Here is a 17,998-nt window from a genome sequence, read left to right as displayed (position 1 = left end):
ACTCACTTTGCTTGGTGAAAGGAGTAGGAGAGGATCTGTATACCACTGGTTTGCCCTCTTTATTTACTGGGTCAGTTTTATGAACAGTTGATCAAATCACTGCTTCTCAAGATCTCAATGTATCAATAGCATTTTGATTTGTCAAAATATGAAATATATGAATACACCCTGATTTATAGAAATTTCACTTGGTGCTGTAGGAATGCAGGCTGACTTATCCTGTTTCCTGTTTATATCACTGGAATTTTTGGTATACTTGTTGATGCTAGCAAAACTCTTCAGAGATGTGGGTATTTTGGCACACTCAAACACACTCTGCTTTTTACTTAATCCTCTTTCATGCATTTAATGTTAAGCTCTCTTTCATAATCAAATCTACGTCATTTGGGAGCCAGGCTATAGAGTATTCTCTTTTTAATATTTAATTGCTATTGGCTACTACATGAAAACAAATTTTTCCTTGAAGAATGTTGACCTGAAAAATAGGATTCCAAAATTCGCAGATGTACTTATATATGGAGGTTTTTTAAAAAAAATACAGAGTAATGTGTCCGTGTGCACAGCTTTTACACATGAAATGTCATACTGAGAAAGGACATAAAGATCTCTGCATCAATTTTGACAGCAGCATTACTCATCAGGATCAGTTGTAGAGATAAATAACTGATGTCAGGCATTGTAGTGTTTTATGTACTGCAGAAACCGTTGCACTTAGAGAAAGCTGACAATGTGGTTACAATCCTTTCTTATCAATTGTTGAAAGACAAGTCTATTTATAGAGACATGTAGTTCATTTTTTTATTTTCATGCCTCATCTCATTATATCAAATTAACTAAGGCAAGAAAAAGTATGCAGAATGCCCTCTATTGTTAGCCCTCTCAGGTAAACTAGACAAGAAACTAGACTAGATGAATTAATAGTACTTTATTGAAAGGCTACATTAGCAATAGCATTTAGACTAATATACCTCTTCACAGTGCTTTACATCCCTCTCCAAATGGTTTACAGTGTCAGCATAAAGGTAAAGGTTCACACATATGTGCTAGTCATTCCCGACTCTAGGGGGTGGTGCTCATCTCCATTTCAAAGCCGAAGAGCCAACACTGTCAGAAGATGTCACCGTGGTCATGTGGCCGGCATGACCAAATGCCAAAGGCTCACAGGTGGTCCCTATTTTTCTACTTGCATTTTTTACATGCTTTCAAACTGCTAGGTTGGCAAAAGCTGAGGCAAGTAACAGGAACTCACCCTGTTACGCAGCACTAGGGATTTGAACCACCAAACTGCCAGCCTTTCAATCGAGAAGCTCAGCATCTTAGCCACTGAGCCACCGCGTCCCTATGAGAGTCACATATTGCCCGCAATAATCTGGGTCCTCGTTTTATCCACCTTGGAAGGATGGAAGGCTGAGTCAACCTTGAGCCAGTGAGAATTGAACTGCTGGCTGTGGGCATGCAAAACTGTATTCTAACAACTGCACCACCACGACTCTTAACATTAATAGAATCTTGCAAGTCTGAAAGGACAAACTTCCCACCTCCAAACTGATGATGCATTTGATTCCGCTCTTGGCTTAGCCTGGTCCTCTCCTACAGCTGTTTGGAAATAATAATGTTAAGCTCCCCTTATCCATAACAAGAAAATCCTGACTCAGATTGTGCCTTTTAAGAACACCGTTAGTGACACAAATGTCTTTTTCTCTTGGCCTTCAATTATATATTTCCATTAAAAAAGAGTCCCCATACTGTCAGTACATATTAGTATCCATGTATAAATTTAGGGTTTGGGGGAAATAACCTAATGCAAAAGGGAAAAACAGCATCTTCTTTCCAAATGACCTGGAAATACTCAAGGGTCTGACAGTGTTAAGCAAGTATGAACCTCTTCCCTGTGTAAAAGAAGCTTCTGGATCTCTTTGAAAGTCTATCTAAAAGGAGTAGGATAAATGTGTGATGAATTTGATAATATATGGGTCAACTTGACATGGCTAGGTGTTTGTTTTGGAAAGATCTAGGTTACATTTTCAAAAGTTAGAGAGGAAACAAATAACTTATTTGTGTTTTAAATACCTATTTCATAACTATCACCTTGGTAACAACAATTGAAAAAAATATTATGAAATTTTCAGCTGAAGATGTTAAAATTCCCAGCATATAAGGAGTTGGGCATATAGCTATTAAAGCATTGTTCAGTTGTTAAAATGTCATTTTTAAAGCCCTGGATCTTGCCAGCTTGGAAGATTTTTTAATTAATTCATGCTCCCATCACATTCTTCATGTAGCTAAATTTATAGGCATATACTTGTTCAGACCAGAAGTGAAGGATGCCACCCTCATCCCAATATTCCTTCATGCTTTGGAAGAGGGCAGTCTCTAAAGCAAGTTTTGACTTGCATAAATTCTCTGTTCAATCACGGATTTTGTGTTATGCAGGTTTTCCACCAATGGTGAAAAAAAATACTATTCAAGTAAATGTGACGAGAGTCGTAATTTAAGCTTTGCTGCCCAACGTGGTTGGGGTGGAGATTGAGCAAACAGATTAGGTGTACATATAAATTTTAGGTAGAACAATTCCTATGCTCAAAACCTTCTGATATGTTAAGTAAACTACCTGTTAAGGTACAGTAGAATTTAAGGAGTTTTTCCATTTGATTTTGTTCCATTCTTTATTTCATTCAGAGATGCTTGCTTAGAAAGATCATAGTGCTGCTCCAAAGCAAAACAATATATGCTGTGTGCAAACAAGAAATAAGCTTGTGTAATATATATATATATATATATATATATATATATATATATATATATATATATATATATATATATATATATATATATACTATGTTTCTCTGAAAATAAGACCTGCCCGGACAATAAGCCCAATGAGTCAATGTGCTAAAATAAACCCTCCCCCCAAAATAAGTCCTCTCCAAAAATGTTATAACACATCAGCAGCCATGAGGTGACCACGCTTGCCACCTCTTGCATTTCAAAAATACTAAGACCTCCCCGAAAATAAGGCCAAGTGCTTATTTTGGTGTCAAAAGAAAATAAGACCCTGTCTTATTTTTAGGGAAACATGGTATGTAATGAAAAAGAGTATGTTTAACAGAGCAATAATAGATTTCACAGACTTTTCTAGCGTGCTATATCAGGGCTGGCTTAACAGCATTATGGGCCCCAGGCAAAGCAGTGTACTAGGGCTCCTACAACAACTACTCACAGGAATAAAAATTAAAATGGTCAATAAAATTAAACATATATTTATTTTATTGGCACTGCCAACAAAATCAGTGTTGAAACATTAAAAACATGCTCTGCAACAACAACTAATCAACATGATAAACATTTGAACAATACACGAGGCTTGAAAAATACAATAATATTCAGTAAGCCATACAGTTGCTGTATTTATATGATACAAGGTGCATTGAAGGGTCAACATACACAGCGGGTCTTGATGTCGCGACGACACAACATGCAATCTTGGAGCTCCAGGATTGCTGTCGATATCTCTGTTGCTGGACAGTCCTTTTTGGATCTAAATCGTTCTGAAGGAATGGTGATAGAGAAGAGCATGTCCTGCTGATCTCAGGGACATCACAAAGTCCCTGATCGATCCAGGAGAAAGCTCTTTTTGCTGGCTACAAGAGAAGTAGTCAAAATGGCTGCAGAAGATTGGGACAGTCCCCTGAAATGGAAGCAAAACAGGAGAGATAGTGTGTCGGAATGGTGAGAAAAATCCTTATTATTAGAGAAGAGAAAACCCAAAAGACTTAGTTAAAATAAAATTGAAGACAGAAGGAAGTAAGCAGCGAATTAACCCTGGTTTAAAACTATCGTGTTATCTTTTTCACTTTAATTTTGTTTGTTTTGTATAGATGGCCTTTTTACAAATGCCTCTTACTTTTAAACTGGAGTGGTCTTTTTTCCTTCTTCCTCTATACTTCTTCTGTTTTTTGTTTTTGTGAATTAAAAGTTTCTTTCCTCGCAAGACTTGCAAGGCTCAGCTGATTCGTAATCTTTAAACATTCTTTTCTTTTGTTGCGGAGTTCGGAGCTTAGAAAGAGAGGCAAAAACAGAGGAAAAGAATGTAACACTGCCATCTAGAGGCTAGAAGCTTGGCAACATCTGATAATGCAAAGATATTGGCTTTGTTTACTGAAAGGGTCAGTAGTTATACAGGTGTTTCTTTGAAAGAAAGAGAAAGCTTTGACCTGAAAAACTTTACTGAATTTGTTTGAAACCTAGCAAAAGCCTTGGATGTTTTAGTTGCGGTGTCTATAACCCGGAAATATGCCCAATATGAAGAACCAAAGGGACTAACATTGCAAAGAATTATGCTAGAAATTCAAAAAGTCTTAATAATCACAGAGAGAATTAAAAGAGAATTGAAATTATAGATCAAAATACAGAAAGTATGGAGGGAAGAGTTGAGAATATTTATAAAACAACGATGAAATTTGAGGACAGAGTTCAAAAAACCACAGAGACATATGAAAGTGATAAGAAAATTGTTGACACTGACAGCAAATCGAGAGTGGAGGGAAATGATAAGTGGGAAATATGGAAAGGAGAGATCGATGAACTGGACCTTTATTTCAGATGTCAAAATATAGATGAAGAAAGGGGAGAAAATTTGGCAAACAATGAGAGTAATTTCGGCAGAAGCACCAGCGATAACAAAAGTCAAGCTGATGAAAGGAATAGATAGAGGGTTTCAAATCTTTATAAGATATGCAATGAATAACAAGTTGTCAAGAGAAGTCCACATAAGACTTATCAAGAAAACACTTAGAATACAGATTTTACAAATGGCAAGAGATATTGGACTGCACTATTTCTGGAAGGATACAGGATGATGAAATGAAATGTCACAATAAAATTTAGTTAAATGTATTTAAATTTTGAATACTATGTATAAGACAAAGTAATAATAGCTATAGCCAAATAAATGATTAATAATGATAATAAATCATTTACATATACTAGATTTATAATATGAAATTTTATACAAACGGTGAGGATGATGGAGATGATGTTGAAAAACCTTTTTATAAAAGATAAATAATTCTATATAAAATAGAATATAAAGATGTAATATCATTGGATGATTTCAGGATGATGTAATGAAATGCCATAATATAAGTTTACTTCAAATTTAATATGTTTCATATAAATAGGATGTAATAATAGCTATGCTTAATGGATGTTTAACAATTATAACGATTTGTATACATGTATATTAGATTGATGATACTAATGGAAAAAACATGGAATTGAAAATTAGAGAATGATATCAATGCTAAAATAATAGAATGATTTAGAATAGGATATAAAAATCTTTATTATTGGATATATTGAAGATGATATAATGAATCATTATAATATAAATGGATACATATTTAGAATATCTTATTTAAAATGGAGAAACAATAGTGATAAGCAAACAAATGAAGTATAATAATAATATATACAAAGATATTTGATTGACAATATGTGAATTTTGATAAAGCTCAAATGATGACTATGGACGCAGAAAGACCTTGTAACCAATCGACACACTGTATGCAGTTGAAGAGGTTTTTATGTTATATGTTTTGTGTGTTTGCGTTTGTTTGAAAATAAAAATTTTACTTAAAAAAAGATTAGTATGGGGCCCCTATGCTCATGGGGCCCAAGGGCAAGTGTCCATCAGGCCCACATGTTAAGACAGCCCTGTGCTATCTGCTTCTTAAGGAACTGTTCTCGAAAAAGAGATGGAGAAAAGAAAGCAGTCTACACATTGCTTTGATTTTCTGATTCTGATTATGTAGCATTTAACGTGCCTTTTCTTGATAGACTCCCAAAAAGATCATGGAATATATCAGTAATATTTTTTGTACTACACATAGATTTGAGGGTAAAATATTTTATCTGAGGTTTTTCTCATACCTTTCTTAAGGTTTTCTGTCTTTTTAAGATGCTTCCTGAAAATAGCACTCCGTATTCACATTTTATCCTTTGTGATAATTTTGGCTTGAACAACTTAAAGAGCTTAACAACATAGACATCCATTTGGCTGGATTTTATAGCAGGCTAAACTTTATTCCTCAGGCTTATTTAACATATGGCTCTAGGGAGTCCATGGAAGAAGAACTATTTTTGTATGATTAAAAATTCAGAGTAACCTACTTTAAACTCATAATAAATTGGGTCTTTGTTTCGAACTTCCCCTATTCATTCTTCGGAATCCTCTGTGCACATTCATTTGTAAGTAAGTAAGTTATTTTATTGATTTAAATCTGTGTCATGATCAGTTTTCATTCCTACAATAAAATGTAACCAGTATGCTGGAATATTAGTGTTTTAAGCAGTATTGTTTAATGAACTGTCATCATGCTTATTTTATATATTCTTTTTTACTTTATTGTCACAGTCAGTATTATTTACATTTATTTTCTTTCTCTGCCTTGCTAACTGAAAAAAAATCACAATTTCATGCAGATGACAATGTATACTAATTTATGAAAGCTTGTGCTATTATAAGTATTCTACTTCTTATTAAGCTCTTAAGGATGGTTTTGTTGTTGTTGTTATTGACTCAGGAAAGGATTTTTTTTTTCTGGTCAAGGACAACATTTTATCTTTAGCAAAGAGAGTGGTAGGGAACTGCAAAGATATATTTGGGACTACAAAGTTACTAGGAGACACAGCATCTTTTGCTAGCTTTTTGTTTTGGGAGAATTTGTGGGAATTAGTTCAAAATAAAACAGAGATTCATGAAAGCTTAAAACACCTATTCTGCACCTCTTGGAAGAAAAAAAAAACTAAATACCTTCAGAGCACTTATGGATGCTCCAGGTACCATAGAACGGAGGCGAGAGGCATTCATACTAGTTGTACACTAAAATACCTATTGTTTTAGGAACTAAATAAAACTGAGGCAAAATGGTAGTAGTAGTGGTTTGGTAGCATCATCAGAAAATGAAAAGGAGATGTGGTCCCACTCCCATTGTCAGCTCTTCAGGGTAGACCAAATTAGAAAACTAGTACCATGTAGTTCAGAATTACTTTTATTGTAATGCTATACTAACAGAATCTAGTACGTCTAGATGCACTCCCTTTTTATCTTCATGTGAACCTGGGAGAGGGTAACCTGAGACGTTTACTTATGATACTTTCTTGGCCACTTTTTTCTGACTCTTGCCTTGGTAGTGTTGTGGCTCACATGCCTATGGGGGTACCTTTTACCATCACAGTAGATGCTCTTCTTCCTGTCCTTCAAGGCCATTCCTTCTGTCCTCATATTTCCCAGCCCTTTCCCTTGAAGATTCCTCCAAGTGGTGCAAGGTCAGCATCTGTCCTCAATCAAGTTCATGCCCATGCTGGGTTTAGTCTTTGTATGGATCAGTTTTATGATGGACTTCGGCATGGATTTGCAAACCAGGTGGTCCTCCAGTTACAACCATTTGTTCAACCACTATTTAATCTTATGATCACTGAACAAAGGGGGCAATGACTGATTCTTGAAGTTCCAGCCATTGCAACATCCCTGGAATCATGTAATGCTAAGTTCCAATGTTCCCTGCCAGTTCCCCAAAAGCAAATTCAGTGGGAAAGCCAGCAAGAAGTCAAAAGTCACACTTACGTGAGGTCCTTACTTAATGACTCATATGATTTTCACTTAACAATGGCAGCAGGTATTGATGGAAAAGCTGTCAGCAAATGATGTGGTCACATGAAGCCTGCCCATCTGCCATCATAACCTGAGGACTACCTGTAATACACCATGGTTGTCCATTTGTAATTGTTGTTGCAATTGAAAAAGGTATCCATTTTTATTTTTGCCATTTCTCAAACTAGCTCTTTCCTCCCCATTCTGTCCAGGGATGGTATTCACTTACTTTCCCTCCTGATTCACAAATGTGAGTGTGTGCGCACTCACATTGGCTTCACTCACACGTGCCACCTCTGTGCATGCGCTCAGCCTTCCACGCCTAAATGGGATGCCATAGAGCCGGGATGGGTGGGTGGGGCCACCCACAATTTCCGCTACCGTTTTGAGTGAACCAGTCCCAACCGGTAGAATGTCACCTCTGATTCTGTCCCATTCTATGTGAACAGCTTAGCATAGTTGTGTTACAAGTGTACCAAACTACAGAAACTGATGGAGGATTCTTATTCTTTGGCAGCTGAGAAATTAGGTCTCTCATCGCCATGCAGTAAAGCCATGCTTTAAGAGTGCACCATCACTGTAGCTGAAGACCCTTGGTTGCTGCTTTGCCTTTAATAAAGAATGGCTGTTGTGCAATTAGGACAATCTTGTCCATGGCAAAGCAGAGTGGCAGAAACCGCAGCCATCGTTTTATGTTTTCCAGAAATGCAGATCCTATTCAGAGTGTAATGATCGAAAAGATGTTTCTTTTTTGAGACTGCTGAGAGGAAGCAAAAACCCTTTGGGTGTTGAGATAACAAAGAACGCTGTGAATATTACCTGGACATAATTTGTTATTTAATACCTCAGAGGCAACACAAGAAGGAGCTTTCCCTCTGTAACACACTGACATCCTGTCTATCTTGCCTTAACACAAGCTTTGGTGCAGTCATCTGTTAAAATCTGGAACAAGCTTCAAGGGACATTTACGTACTCTCTTATTCACTCAGAGAATTCATTTGAGCCACTTTGACATACTGATTAAAAGGCAGGCCTAGGAAACAGTAGAGTGAGTTCCAGGCAGCAAAATCAGCTGACCAACTTTGGGCCAATTGCTCTCTCTCTCTCTCTCAGCCCAACTCTCCTCACAGGTTTGTTATGGAAGCGGGAGAATCAGATATGTTTACTTGCTTTGTGTTATCTAAAATTTTATAATTATTCCAGCAACAATTATAGGGAACTATGCTACATTTGCATAAACATCTCTTAACAACAAAGTATGTCAGCAGAAAGCATTATTATTTGAGTAGGCATCCGGTTGTGCACAGAATTTTGCTGTCTTCTTTTACTTCCACCCCAGGGCTGTTTTTATGTCTGTTGGTCTATAGAGCCCATTTGACAGGTTTGTGAGTTCATAGAGTTTGCAGTAAACCATTAGACAGTTTGTGTTTGCTGTTCTGGCTAAGAGCTGAGATCAGAGAACTGTTAGTCAGTAAGTGCTCACTTAAAACTCAACTGACAGCTAGTTTGGTGTAATGGTTAAGGCATCAGTCTAGAACAGGGATCCTCAACTCCTCATGGACTGGCACTGGTCCATGGCATGCCAGTAACTGGGCTGTGCAAACAAGCAAAGCCCCATCTACGGGATGCAGGCAGCACACGAAACCACACCCTCTCCAGTCTGTGGATAAATCTCTCTCTATGGAACCAGTCCCTGGTGCCAAAAAGGTTGAGGGCCTCTGGCCTAGAAACCAGGAGATTGTGTGTTCTACAGCAGTCTTACTTTAGGCATGAAGCCAATGGAGTGATTTTGTACTAGTCACTCTCTCTCATTCCTAGGAAGGAGTCGAGGACAAACCTTGCCAAGAAAACTGCAAAGATGTGTCCAGGCAATATCCAGGAGTTAAAAACTGACTTGTGGGTACAAATAATAATAATATAAGCTCAGTTACCAGCTCGTAACCAAGATCCATCCCTAAAACACATTTACCCTTTGCACAAATATAAAAGAGAATACATTGAGAGCCTTTCCCCCTGTTTTTGTGCTTGCTGTGCTCTGCTACCTTTCAAATGCCTGGCATGCTTGCATGTTCTCCATTCGACTCCTTGACTTAATCAGATCAGCATGGAGCTACAGCAGGATCCCAGGAAGTAGGAGGTAGGGTGAGTCAAAACTCCCCTATAATGAAGGCCCAGACCGCCCCTGTGAGCACAAGGCAGTGAGGCATTGCTCTTTTGTGAAGAGTCTTTCTCTGCCATGGAACGTGGTGATATGCCAACATTGTTCAGACAGTTATTTCTATTTCTTGTGTAGAAGTCCTTCAGTTCATGACTTTCTCCAAAACAAAAACAACTGCTTTAATAGAAAACTCAGTTACTTGTCTACTGATTTAATTCCTGCATTTAATTCCTATTGGCATTATATTTTTTGTGATGCTCACTGCTTCTCAAAACATGAAACCTATCAATTTTAAAACCAAACTAAATCAGAAACCTTGAAGAAAAGAACTGGGATCTAAAAGAAACAGTGGGAAGTATAGAATAACCACCAGAAGCCAGCATGTATTTTCAAACCAGATGTCCATGTAGTGTCGTGCCTCCCCCTAAAAAAATGAACATTTACATTCCTCTTCCTTTCTTGTAGGGATGTATAAAACTTGCCTCAGGACCATGCTGAATTTCCTCTGGAAATTAATGCTCTGGAAAGTAAATCCTTTAAATCAGAAGTAGATCAAAGTATTCTGGACATGGCGTTGCAAAGGGAACAGATTTTGGGGGGCTGAATCACAACGGACCCCTTCAGACTGCCTCCAGTTCATCAAATCACCAAATAGTCCCCAGAATAAAATAAAGATGAATTTTAAAATAATCCAGAGAGAAGGGAATATTCCACACAATATTTTTTTCCTAGTCAATGAATTTTGCTTATCCTTAGTTTATTCTTGTTGGACATCCACACATTCAATTCATTTTTAAAGCAAATGTGATTGCAATTATTCATTGTCATGTTTAAATTCATCTTACATTTATAGTGAACATTTCCCCTCCCCAGTGGAAAGATAAAAATAATTCAGGAACTAAAAGAACTCTTAATAGGGGCCACATCAGTAGTGGGTTTCAAATTTTTTTAGAACCTGTTCTGTAGGTGTGGCCTGCTTTGTGGGAGTGGCTTGCCAGCCATGTGACTGTGTGGGAATGGCTTGCCAGCCATGTGACTGTGACTGGGTGGGTGTGGCCAACTTGTAAAATGTGGTGAAACTCACTTAACAACACTCTTGCTTAGCAACCAAAATGTTGGCTCAGAAACTCTGGCATTTGAAGCACACAAGTCTTAAAGCTGTCAAGTTACAAGACCCTTGCACTCTTAACCCTTTAAAAGAAAACCCCCCTGGGGTGTTCAAACTTGACAGCTTTAAGACTTGTGGACTTCAATTCCCAGAATTCCTCCTCTCGCTCTTCATCTTGATGATGTGCGGATGGGGGGGGGGGAGGGAGCTGGAACCGGTTCTAAACGGCACTGTAGATTTGTGGAACCTCTTCTACAGAAGAGGTTAGAACTGGTAGAAACCCACCCCTGGGCCACATCTACTTTAACAATTTCTATCTACATCAGGGATAAGCACCAATATGACCACTGACATTTCTTCTGCACTAGCCAGGCTCTGTCCATTCTATTAAGTGCTTGAGGTATTTTATAGAAATCATTAATAAAATGGTGTAGAGTGGTGCAGTGGCCTAGAGGTGGAGGTCTCGCCTCACAATAAGGAGGTTGTGAATTCGATCCTAGGTAGAGGCAGATATTTCTCTGGGCATCATGAGAATATGTCTGCTGAACAAAACTCCTCATTGGTGACAGAAAAGGCATCCAGCCATTAAAACACTCTGCTAGTTCCATTCAGTTGCCCAGACTCCACCCCATAAGAGATTATGGGGGTCGTCAAAAGAAGAAGAAGATGATGATTAATAAAATGGTGTGAGGGTAGGGGTTGGTCTAGTGCTCTGTTTGGAAATACCTACTCTGAAAAGAAAAGAGGTGAGCTGGGATGTTGGATGGGATGGTACAAGGAAGCATATCCTTGTCTTTTAGTAAAGGGATATTTTTCATTTATGTTACTAACTTATCAACTGAAAAATCTCTGACAAATGACAATCATTTCGTGAATAAATGAATGAATATACTTCAAATTTCACATTGGTCCTCTATCATATGATGTTTGGCTTCTATGATGCATATAATGTTTCTACCAAATCATAATGCTGGCTATTCAGCTCCTTCAACTCTGCCAATTACCTCCACTAGACCAATTAGATCCCACAGACTAGGCCTCCTCCGAATTCCATCTGCCGGCCAGTGTCCACTGGCAACTACCCGGAGGAGAGCCTTCTCTGTGGCTGCTCCGACCCTTTGGAACGAACTCCCCGTGGAGATTCGTACCCTCACCACACTCCAGGCCTTCCGCATAGCCCTTAAAACCTGGCTATTCCGACAGGCCTGGGGCTAAAGATTCGCTGCCCTAGTTCGAATGGTATGACTGTTGTGCTTTTTAATTATGTATTGTTTTGTGTTGTTACTAAACTGTCTGTATCCCCCCTTCCCTTTTTGAGCTGTGAGCCGCCCTGAGTCCCCTTAGGGAAAAGGGCGGCATACAAATGAAATAAACTCAACTCAACTCAACTCCTTTGGTAAGCTCATGTCTTCTGATTAACTTTCTCAGTGCTGCTCTTTTTCCTCCCTAGATACACCTTCACAGAGGGTGCAGTTTATTCTTGGAACAGAAGATGATGATGAGGAGCACATCCCACATGATTTATTCACCGAGCTTGATGAACTTTGTTTGCGAGAAGGAGATGATGCCGAGTGGAGGGAGACTGCCAGGTAAATGAGATGTTTTTTCTTCCACATGGCCCATTGCTTAAGATCCAGTGAATATCAGCAGAAAAAAAAACATATATCCATTTAGATTTAGTAATAGCAATAGCACTTGCCTGATATTTTTTAAAGGTATTGGCCATGTAATGTTCTCTTTTCTGTTCTTCAGTTGGTTTTCCTTGTAGGTCATTTGGTATTTCTGGTATTCGGTAAACCTGCGTGGTGTAATATTGTAAATATACTAGACAGTTGAAGAAGCACAAAGGGCAATTGTTCTTCAAATATTCTTCCAATGCCCTTTTTTTCCTCCTTCAACTGTGTGATATATTTGCAATATTCTATATCCATTTATGCTTCCTGGTAACTAGAGTCTGTCAATGTTCCCGTGTGGATAAAGGGCATGAGCTATTGTCGTTATTTTTCTAGTCTTCTTATTCAGAGTTTTTAGTTCCACTTGAGTCCAATCTACTATTCCAGCTGTGAATCTAATGAATCTAATGAATTACCCAGGTGTTAATTGACTTGATAATGTTTCCTCCACTGAATTTAGACTTTGACTTGCTTCAAGCAAAAACCATGCAGTTCATCTTCAGCTGGTGCTGACCAATTCTTGATCTTCCTTGCCCTTTCCTTCACGTTTTCTGCTATTTATTAATAGTTCTTTCATTTTCTTTTTTATTCTTATTTATCTTTATTTATCCAGGTTGCATTCTTTGTGTATTTCTTTGGGTTGTCCCATAGCTGTGCTCAGAATTGCACTGTTTTTGAGATGGCAGCTGGTTTATTACAGTCTTTCTATTGATGGATTGATAGAAATGTTTCTGATTGGATTGAAATTTCAAATTGACCGAGTTTCAAATTACAAAACCAATTAAAAAGGGGGAAGAAATGGGATAAGTGCCAAAGAAAATGAAAAAAATGTGGTTGGAGGGAGTTGATGAGGGTTTGAAACGTCAAAAAGAATTTTCAAGAAGAAAAGGTGGTATATGAAGTTGTGTGTATACTGTATGTGTCCAGCTGTATATCTGATATAATCCAATGCAGCAAACTTCAAACTTTTCTAATGTAGGACTTCTGTTGCAGCAGATTGTGGTTTGTAATCTACTTATGAAAGAGCAGGACTTGAGACCACGAAAGTGAGAGAAACAGGTTTATTGGATGCATCGAGTTCAGCGTGTTCACACACCAAAATCTGAACTGTCCGGGCTATGCCCAGGGCAGTGATTTTATACCTTTAATCAAACTTCGTCAATCAGAAGGCGTTTAAAGAGGCGTATTCATACAAAACGTAAAAGCCCCTGTTCAGAACAGGGAAGTACATCTTGGAAAAATACAAAAGCAGATATTCATACAAAAGTATCAAAAACAGGAAAGCTGATTTCGTACCAACAGTTTTCTGCAACTTCTCTGTTCTATCTCTCCCCCACGTCTGGCTTCCTGTGCCCCTTCTTTACAGAGTCTTGCCACACTGTTCAGCCCTATTTGTAATACTTATGAGGAAGTTGGAGAGAAAAGTTCACTCCAGCTAAAAGTCAACTTTGGGACTCCAGGGCACTAGAATAAAAGCCAAACTAAAATGAATTTACAAGGTCCATTCTATTAAGACCACCTAACCTGGCCAGCCACTGGTGGGTGCATGCTGCATCACTTCTATACCTGACTTTAATTTCATTCTTCTCTAGAGTTTTTCAATTAAAAGTTGACAATTATAATTTAATAGGTGCAGAAACAGAGGGGCTGGGCTTGGAAGGGAAACAGATACTTCAGACATGGTATAGAAGCAGGATATAAACCAGAATATTATTGATGACAACTTTTTGCTGGGTTCAGTAGTGAACAACTATCAAGCCCTAAATTGACTGGGGGGGGGATGCATTATGGAATGCTCTCCTCAGAGAAAAAGGTGGTAAGTCTTTTTCTACATGCTCTGTCTGAAAACCGAGAAGCTAAACAATAATAGATAAACCAGTCAAATAAGTCAGCCTAGGTGGGAGACTGACCAACTTCAGGACTGAACGCATTGCTTGGCAATTAACTGATCCGACAGAATGTATTAATCAAGATAATGCTTCTGAAATCTTTAATGGTATGTTTACGTTTAACCAGGATATTTGTGATTCACTTATTCAGAAAGTAATAGATTTATCATTTAAGTGAGGAAATTGTTAGATTTTTGTATTTTTTTTTAAGAAAGCAGGGAACTGTCCCAAGACATTTTACTGACTGAGGCAAAGCTGCAGATAATGCCCTCTCCTTCAGCTAAGTTATTGGCAAAAAAAATCCAAGTAACATTCTTGACAGTAAAATAAAATACATAACATAACTATTTTGTCTCACCATGTATCTGTTGGTTAATGATATGAACACTTCTTCTAAAAACACAACAGATGTAGCTAAAATAATTCAGTCAGTATTAAGCAAATCATTATGCTGTAACAAAAGAGTTTGAGCATAGGTTCTTGTTTTTATTATAACATGGCTTCTGCTGAAGCAACACAGCCTTTGGAATGGGTTTATCAATAATAAGGTATACTTTTATATAATGGATTACAGAAAAGTTAACTCCATTATTTTTGGAATCTCCAGCTAATGTCATCATAACTTTTGGCATCTATTAAATGTTTTTGTAGTGGCTGAGGAAGAAGAAATGTATTCATGATTATGAAGTCACAAAGCTTAAGTTGGAGGTTTATAACCATAGCAAACTGATTGCTGGATTCTAATTTGGCCATCACTGGTTGTATCTTATTTGAAACACAAATGCCTAACCCCACTTCCTACCTCTGGTAGCTTTATGAGATTGTACAATGTAATTATCAGGCATTCTGTCTTCAATTGAGCAGCTCTTCCATAACATAATAGTAATAGCACTTAGACTTATATACCACTTTACAGTGCTTCACAGTCCTCCCTAAGTGGTTTACAGAGTCAGCCTATTGCACCCAAAAATTTGGATCCTCATTTTACCCACCTTGAGAGAATGGAAGGCTGAGTCAACCTTGAGCTGGGTGAGATTTGAACTGTCAAATTGCAGGCAGCCGGCACTCAGCAGAAGTCGCTTGCAGTACTGCACTCTAACCACTGTGTTACCGTGATATCATATGATATAATATTCAGAGATATAATCCATGAAAGAGCTATCCTATGCTTCGAATGCCATCCAGCAATGTTGCAGGAAAGTATGTTAGTTTCTGTGTATACCTTTTAGTATTTTATGGATGGTGTATACTTTGTAGTAGCTTACGGATGCTAAAAAGTATGTTGAGGAATATACCTTTAAAATAATCCTTTGATTCTGAGTTGGGTAAAGATGGTATGGAAATGGTCTGGAATACAATTATTGAGAAGCTGAGGTTGGTTAGAAACCACTCAAATTATCTATGTGGATCAAAATTCATCAGTCCATTTTTTTTAAAAAGGTCTTAAAAATAATATTTTTTATCATTGGTTTCCATGCCTTTAAATGAAAAATTCCATAGGATATGCAGCAAAATAATGGTTTAGCAAGAATGCTAAAAGCTGCTCTCAAAATTCTAATATATTGTTAGCGGAAGATAGAAATTGAAATAAAGTCATAGGCTTTATGGTATTATTAAAGTAAAATAATGATTTCTGACCACTATGTACCATTTTTTCCTGTCACTGCTACATATATAATCTTGGAAATCTTGTAATATAGAATTCATAACATTATAGCAGTAGTACAATTTTCCTAATATAAACTGTGTCAAAAATTCAGAAACAAAGATGGATTAGTGATAATCTCCTCTTCGTAGTAGGCTATCTGATCCCAGAAACTGGAAACCTATAATAAATAAATAATAAATAATAATAAACAAACCTAGAAGGATGGTTTTGGCAATTCCCTTTTTCTCTCATATCTCCTCCCATAGTATATTCTACCTACTATTGGTGGATTGTTTTCTATGTGTGGTTGTCATACTGCATGCTTACTCTTCAGCTGAGGAGATCTGACTAAAATGTTTTGTTTTCCTAGGTGGTTGAAGTTTGAAGAAGATGTTGAAGATGGCGGGGAGAGGTGGAGTAAACCATATGTTGCTACTTTATCACTTCATAGCTTGTTTGAATTGAGAAGTTGTATCCTTAACGGCACAGTCTTACTAGACATGAGAGCAAATTCTTTAGAAGAAATCGCGGGTGAGTTGTTCATTTATTTAATCTTTTAAACTTACCTTACCCACTCAGAAATCTCTCTCATCATGTTAGGGTGCGAAAGCAAACTTTTGAAAAACTTTAAATTAAAGGTTCCAACATTATTGCAAACATTTTTAGCATGTTTTATATATTACATAGCACTGATGTTGCACTTTACATTATTTTCTCTAAGGCAGGGAGCGATTTGTTTTAGATTTAGAGTGATAACAATGAACAGGTAAGTTTGATTTGGATGAGGTTGTCCTTGAAGGAAATATACCATTTACCAGAGTAATAAGGGAACATAATAATAAATAATAGTAAGTAATTAATAATAATAGTAAGGGAATCAGATGGGATGCTGCAGAATGACCCAATTTTGTATTCAGCTACAAAAGCTTTGTTAGTAAGGTCCAAAAGAAACCACAGTAATTGCCATGTTGTTTGTTTGCATGTTAATATCTGTCTGTTGTAAAGAAAGAAAATAATAGAGCTTTCCAAATTCATGGTGGTAATATTTTAAAATGAAAGACAGTTAAAATGTTCAAAAGGAAATGTTTTTTATAGGTAACAGTAACAGTGCTGTGAATGCATTCCCTGTATACTCCATAAATTGCTGAAGTAGTATTTAGCTGGTTTGAAAAGCTGAAATTTGCACTTTAACATGATCGTTAATTGTTCAATTTTATATTGTGTAATGAAAGAAATAGAAAGTTTATATTTTCTAGGTTGCTTTTATTATTTAATAGGAAAAAGTGCCTCAATAAATAAATAGTGTATTCAGAACTAAGAATTTTACAGCTCAGCCAAATCTATTCCATGACTCTAAGTAGACTATTAGCTCTATCAGTTTTTCTGGAAATTATTATTTTCCGACAGTAAAAAAAAAAACTTCAAATATTTCTATAACACCAAATATTCCTGTAAAGTAATCTTCCCTCTAATATTTTTATCAGACTATCTCTGATACCTGGGAGGATTTTTGTATGTATACAATTTCTCAGTTGATTTGTTTCTTTCACTCTCTCACATTTATATACAATTTTTCCAAACTGTGCTCATTTTTATTTGATTTTTTTTTTAGTTAGGAAATATATAAGGTGTACAATAGGTGGACTTTGTACCATAGCATAACGTATTTTGTTTTTCTGGATGATACCATTTTGTTTGAAAATAAATTAGTGAAAGATTCCTTTTACATCCTAACTGAGAAGTGGGTTTCATTGAGGTCAATGGGACTTAACTGCTAGGTATGTGAATATAGGAATGCAACCAGTAAACTGGTAAAATAAATTAACAATTGAATATAACTTCCATTCTGATCAATATACATTTGTTAT

General features: G+C 37.0%; 1 protein-coding gene across 7 annotated transcripts in view; it reads left to right on the top strand.

Moving 5' to 3' along the window:
• The window catches only part of SLC4A10 (solute carrier family 4 member 10), a 182,039-nt gene that overhangs the window by 92,243 nt on the left and 71,798 nt on the right, over positions 1–17,998 (top strand). For all 7 annotated transcript variants that reach the window (XM_087709787.1, XM_087709772.1, XM_087709766.1 and 4 more), the window contains 2 exons: positions 12,371–12,509; positions 16,501–16,661. In XM_087709787.1, coding sequence (XP_087565913.1) covers positions 12,371–12,509; positions 16,501–16,661 — 300 coding nt within the window. The remainder of the gene's footprint in view (positions 1–12,370; positions 12,510–16,500; positions 16,662–17,998) is intronic.

Source organism: Thamnophis sirtalis, unplaced genomic scaffold, assembly GCF_051295495.1.
Source record: "Thamnophis sirtalis isolate CommonGarterSnake01/CBP01778 unplaced genomic scaffold, rThaSir2_p1.2 scaffold_1, whole genome shotgun sequence".
NCBI classification, from domain to species: Eukaryota; Metazoa; Chordata; class Lepidosauria; order Squamata; family Natricidae; genus Thamnophis; species Thamnophis sirtalis.
The sequence above is the reverse complement of the archived record's forward strand: the minus strand, read 5'-3'. Positions and strand labels throughout refer to the sequence as shown.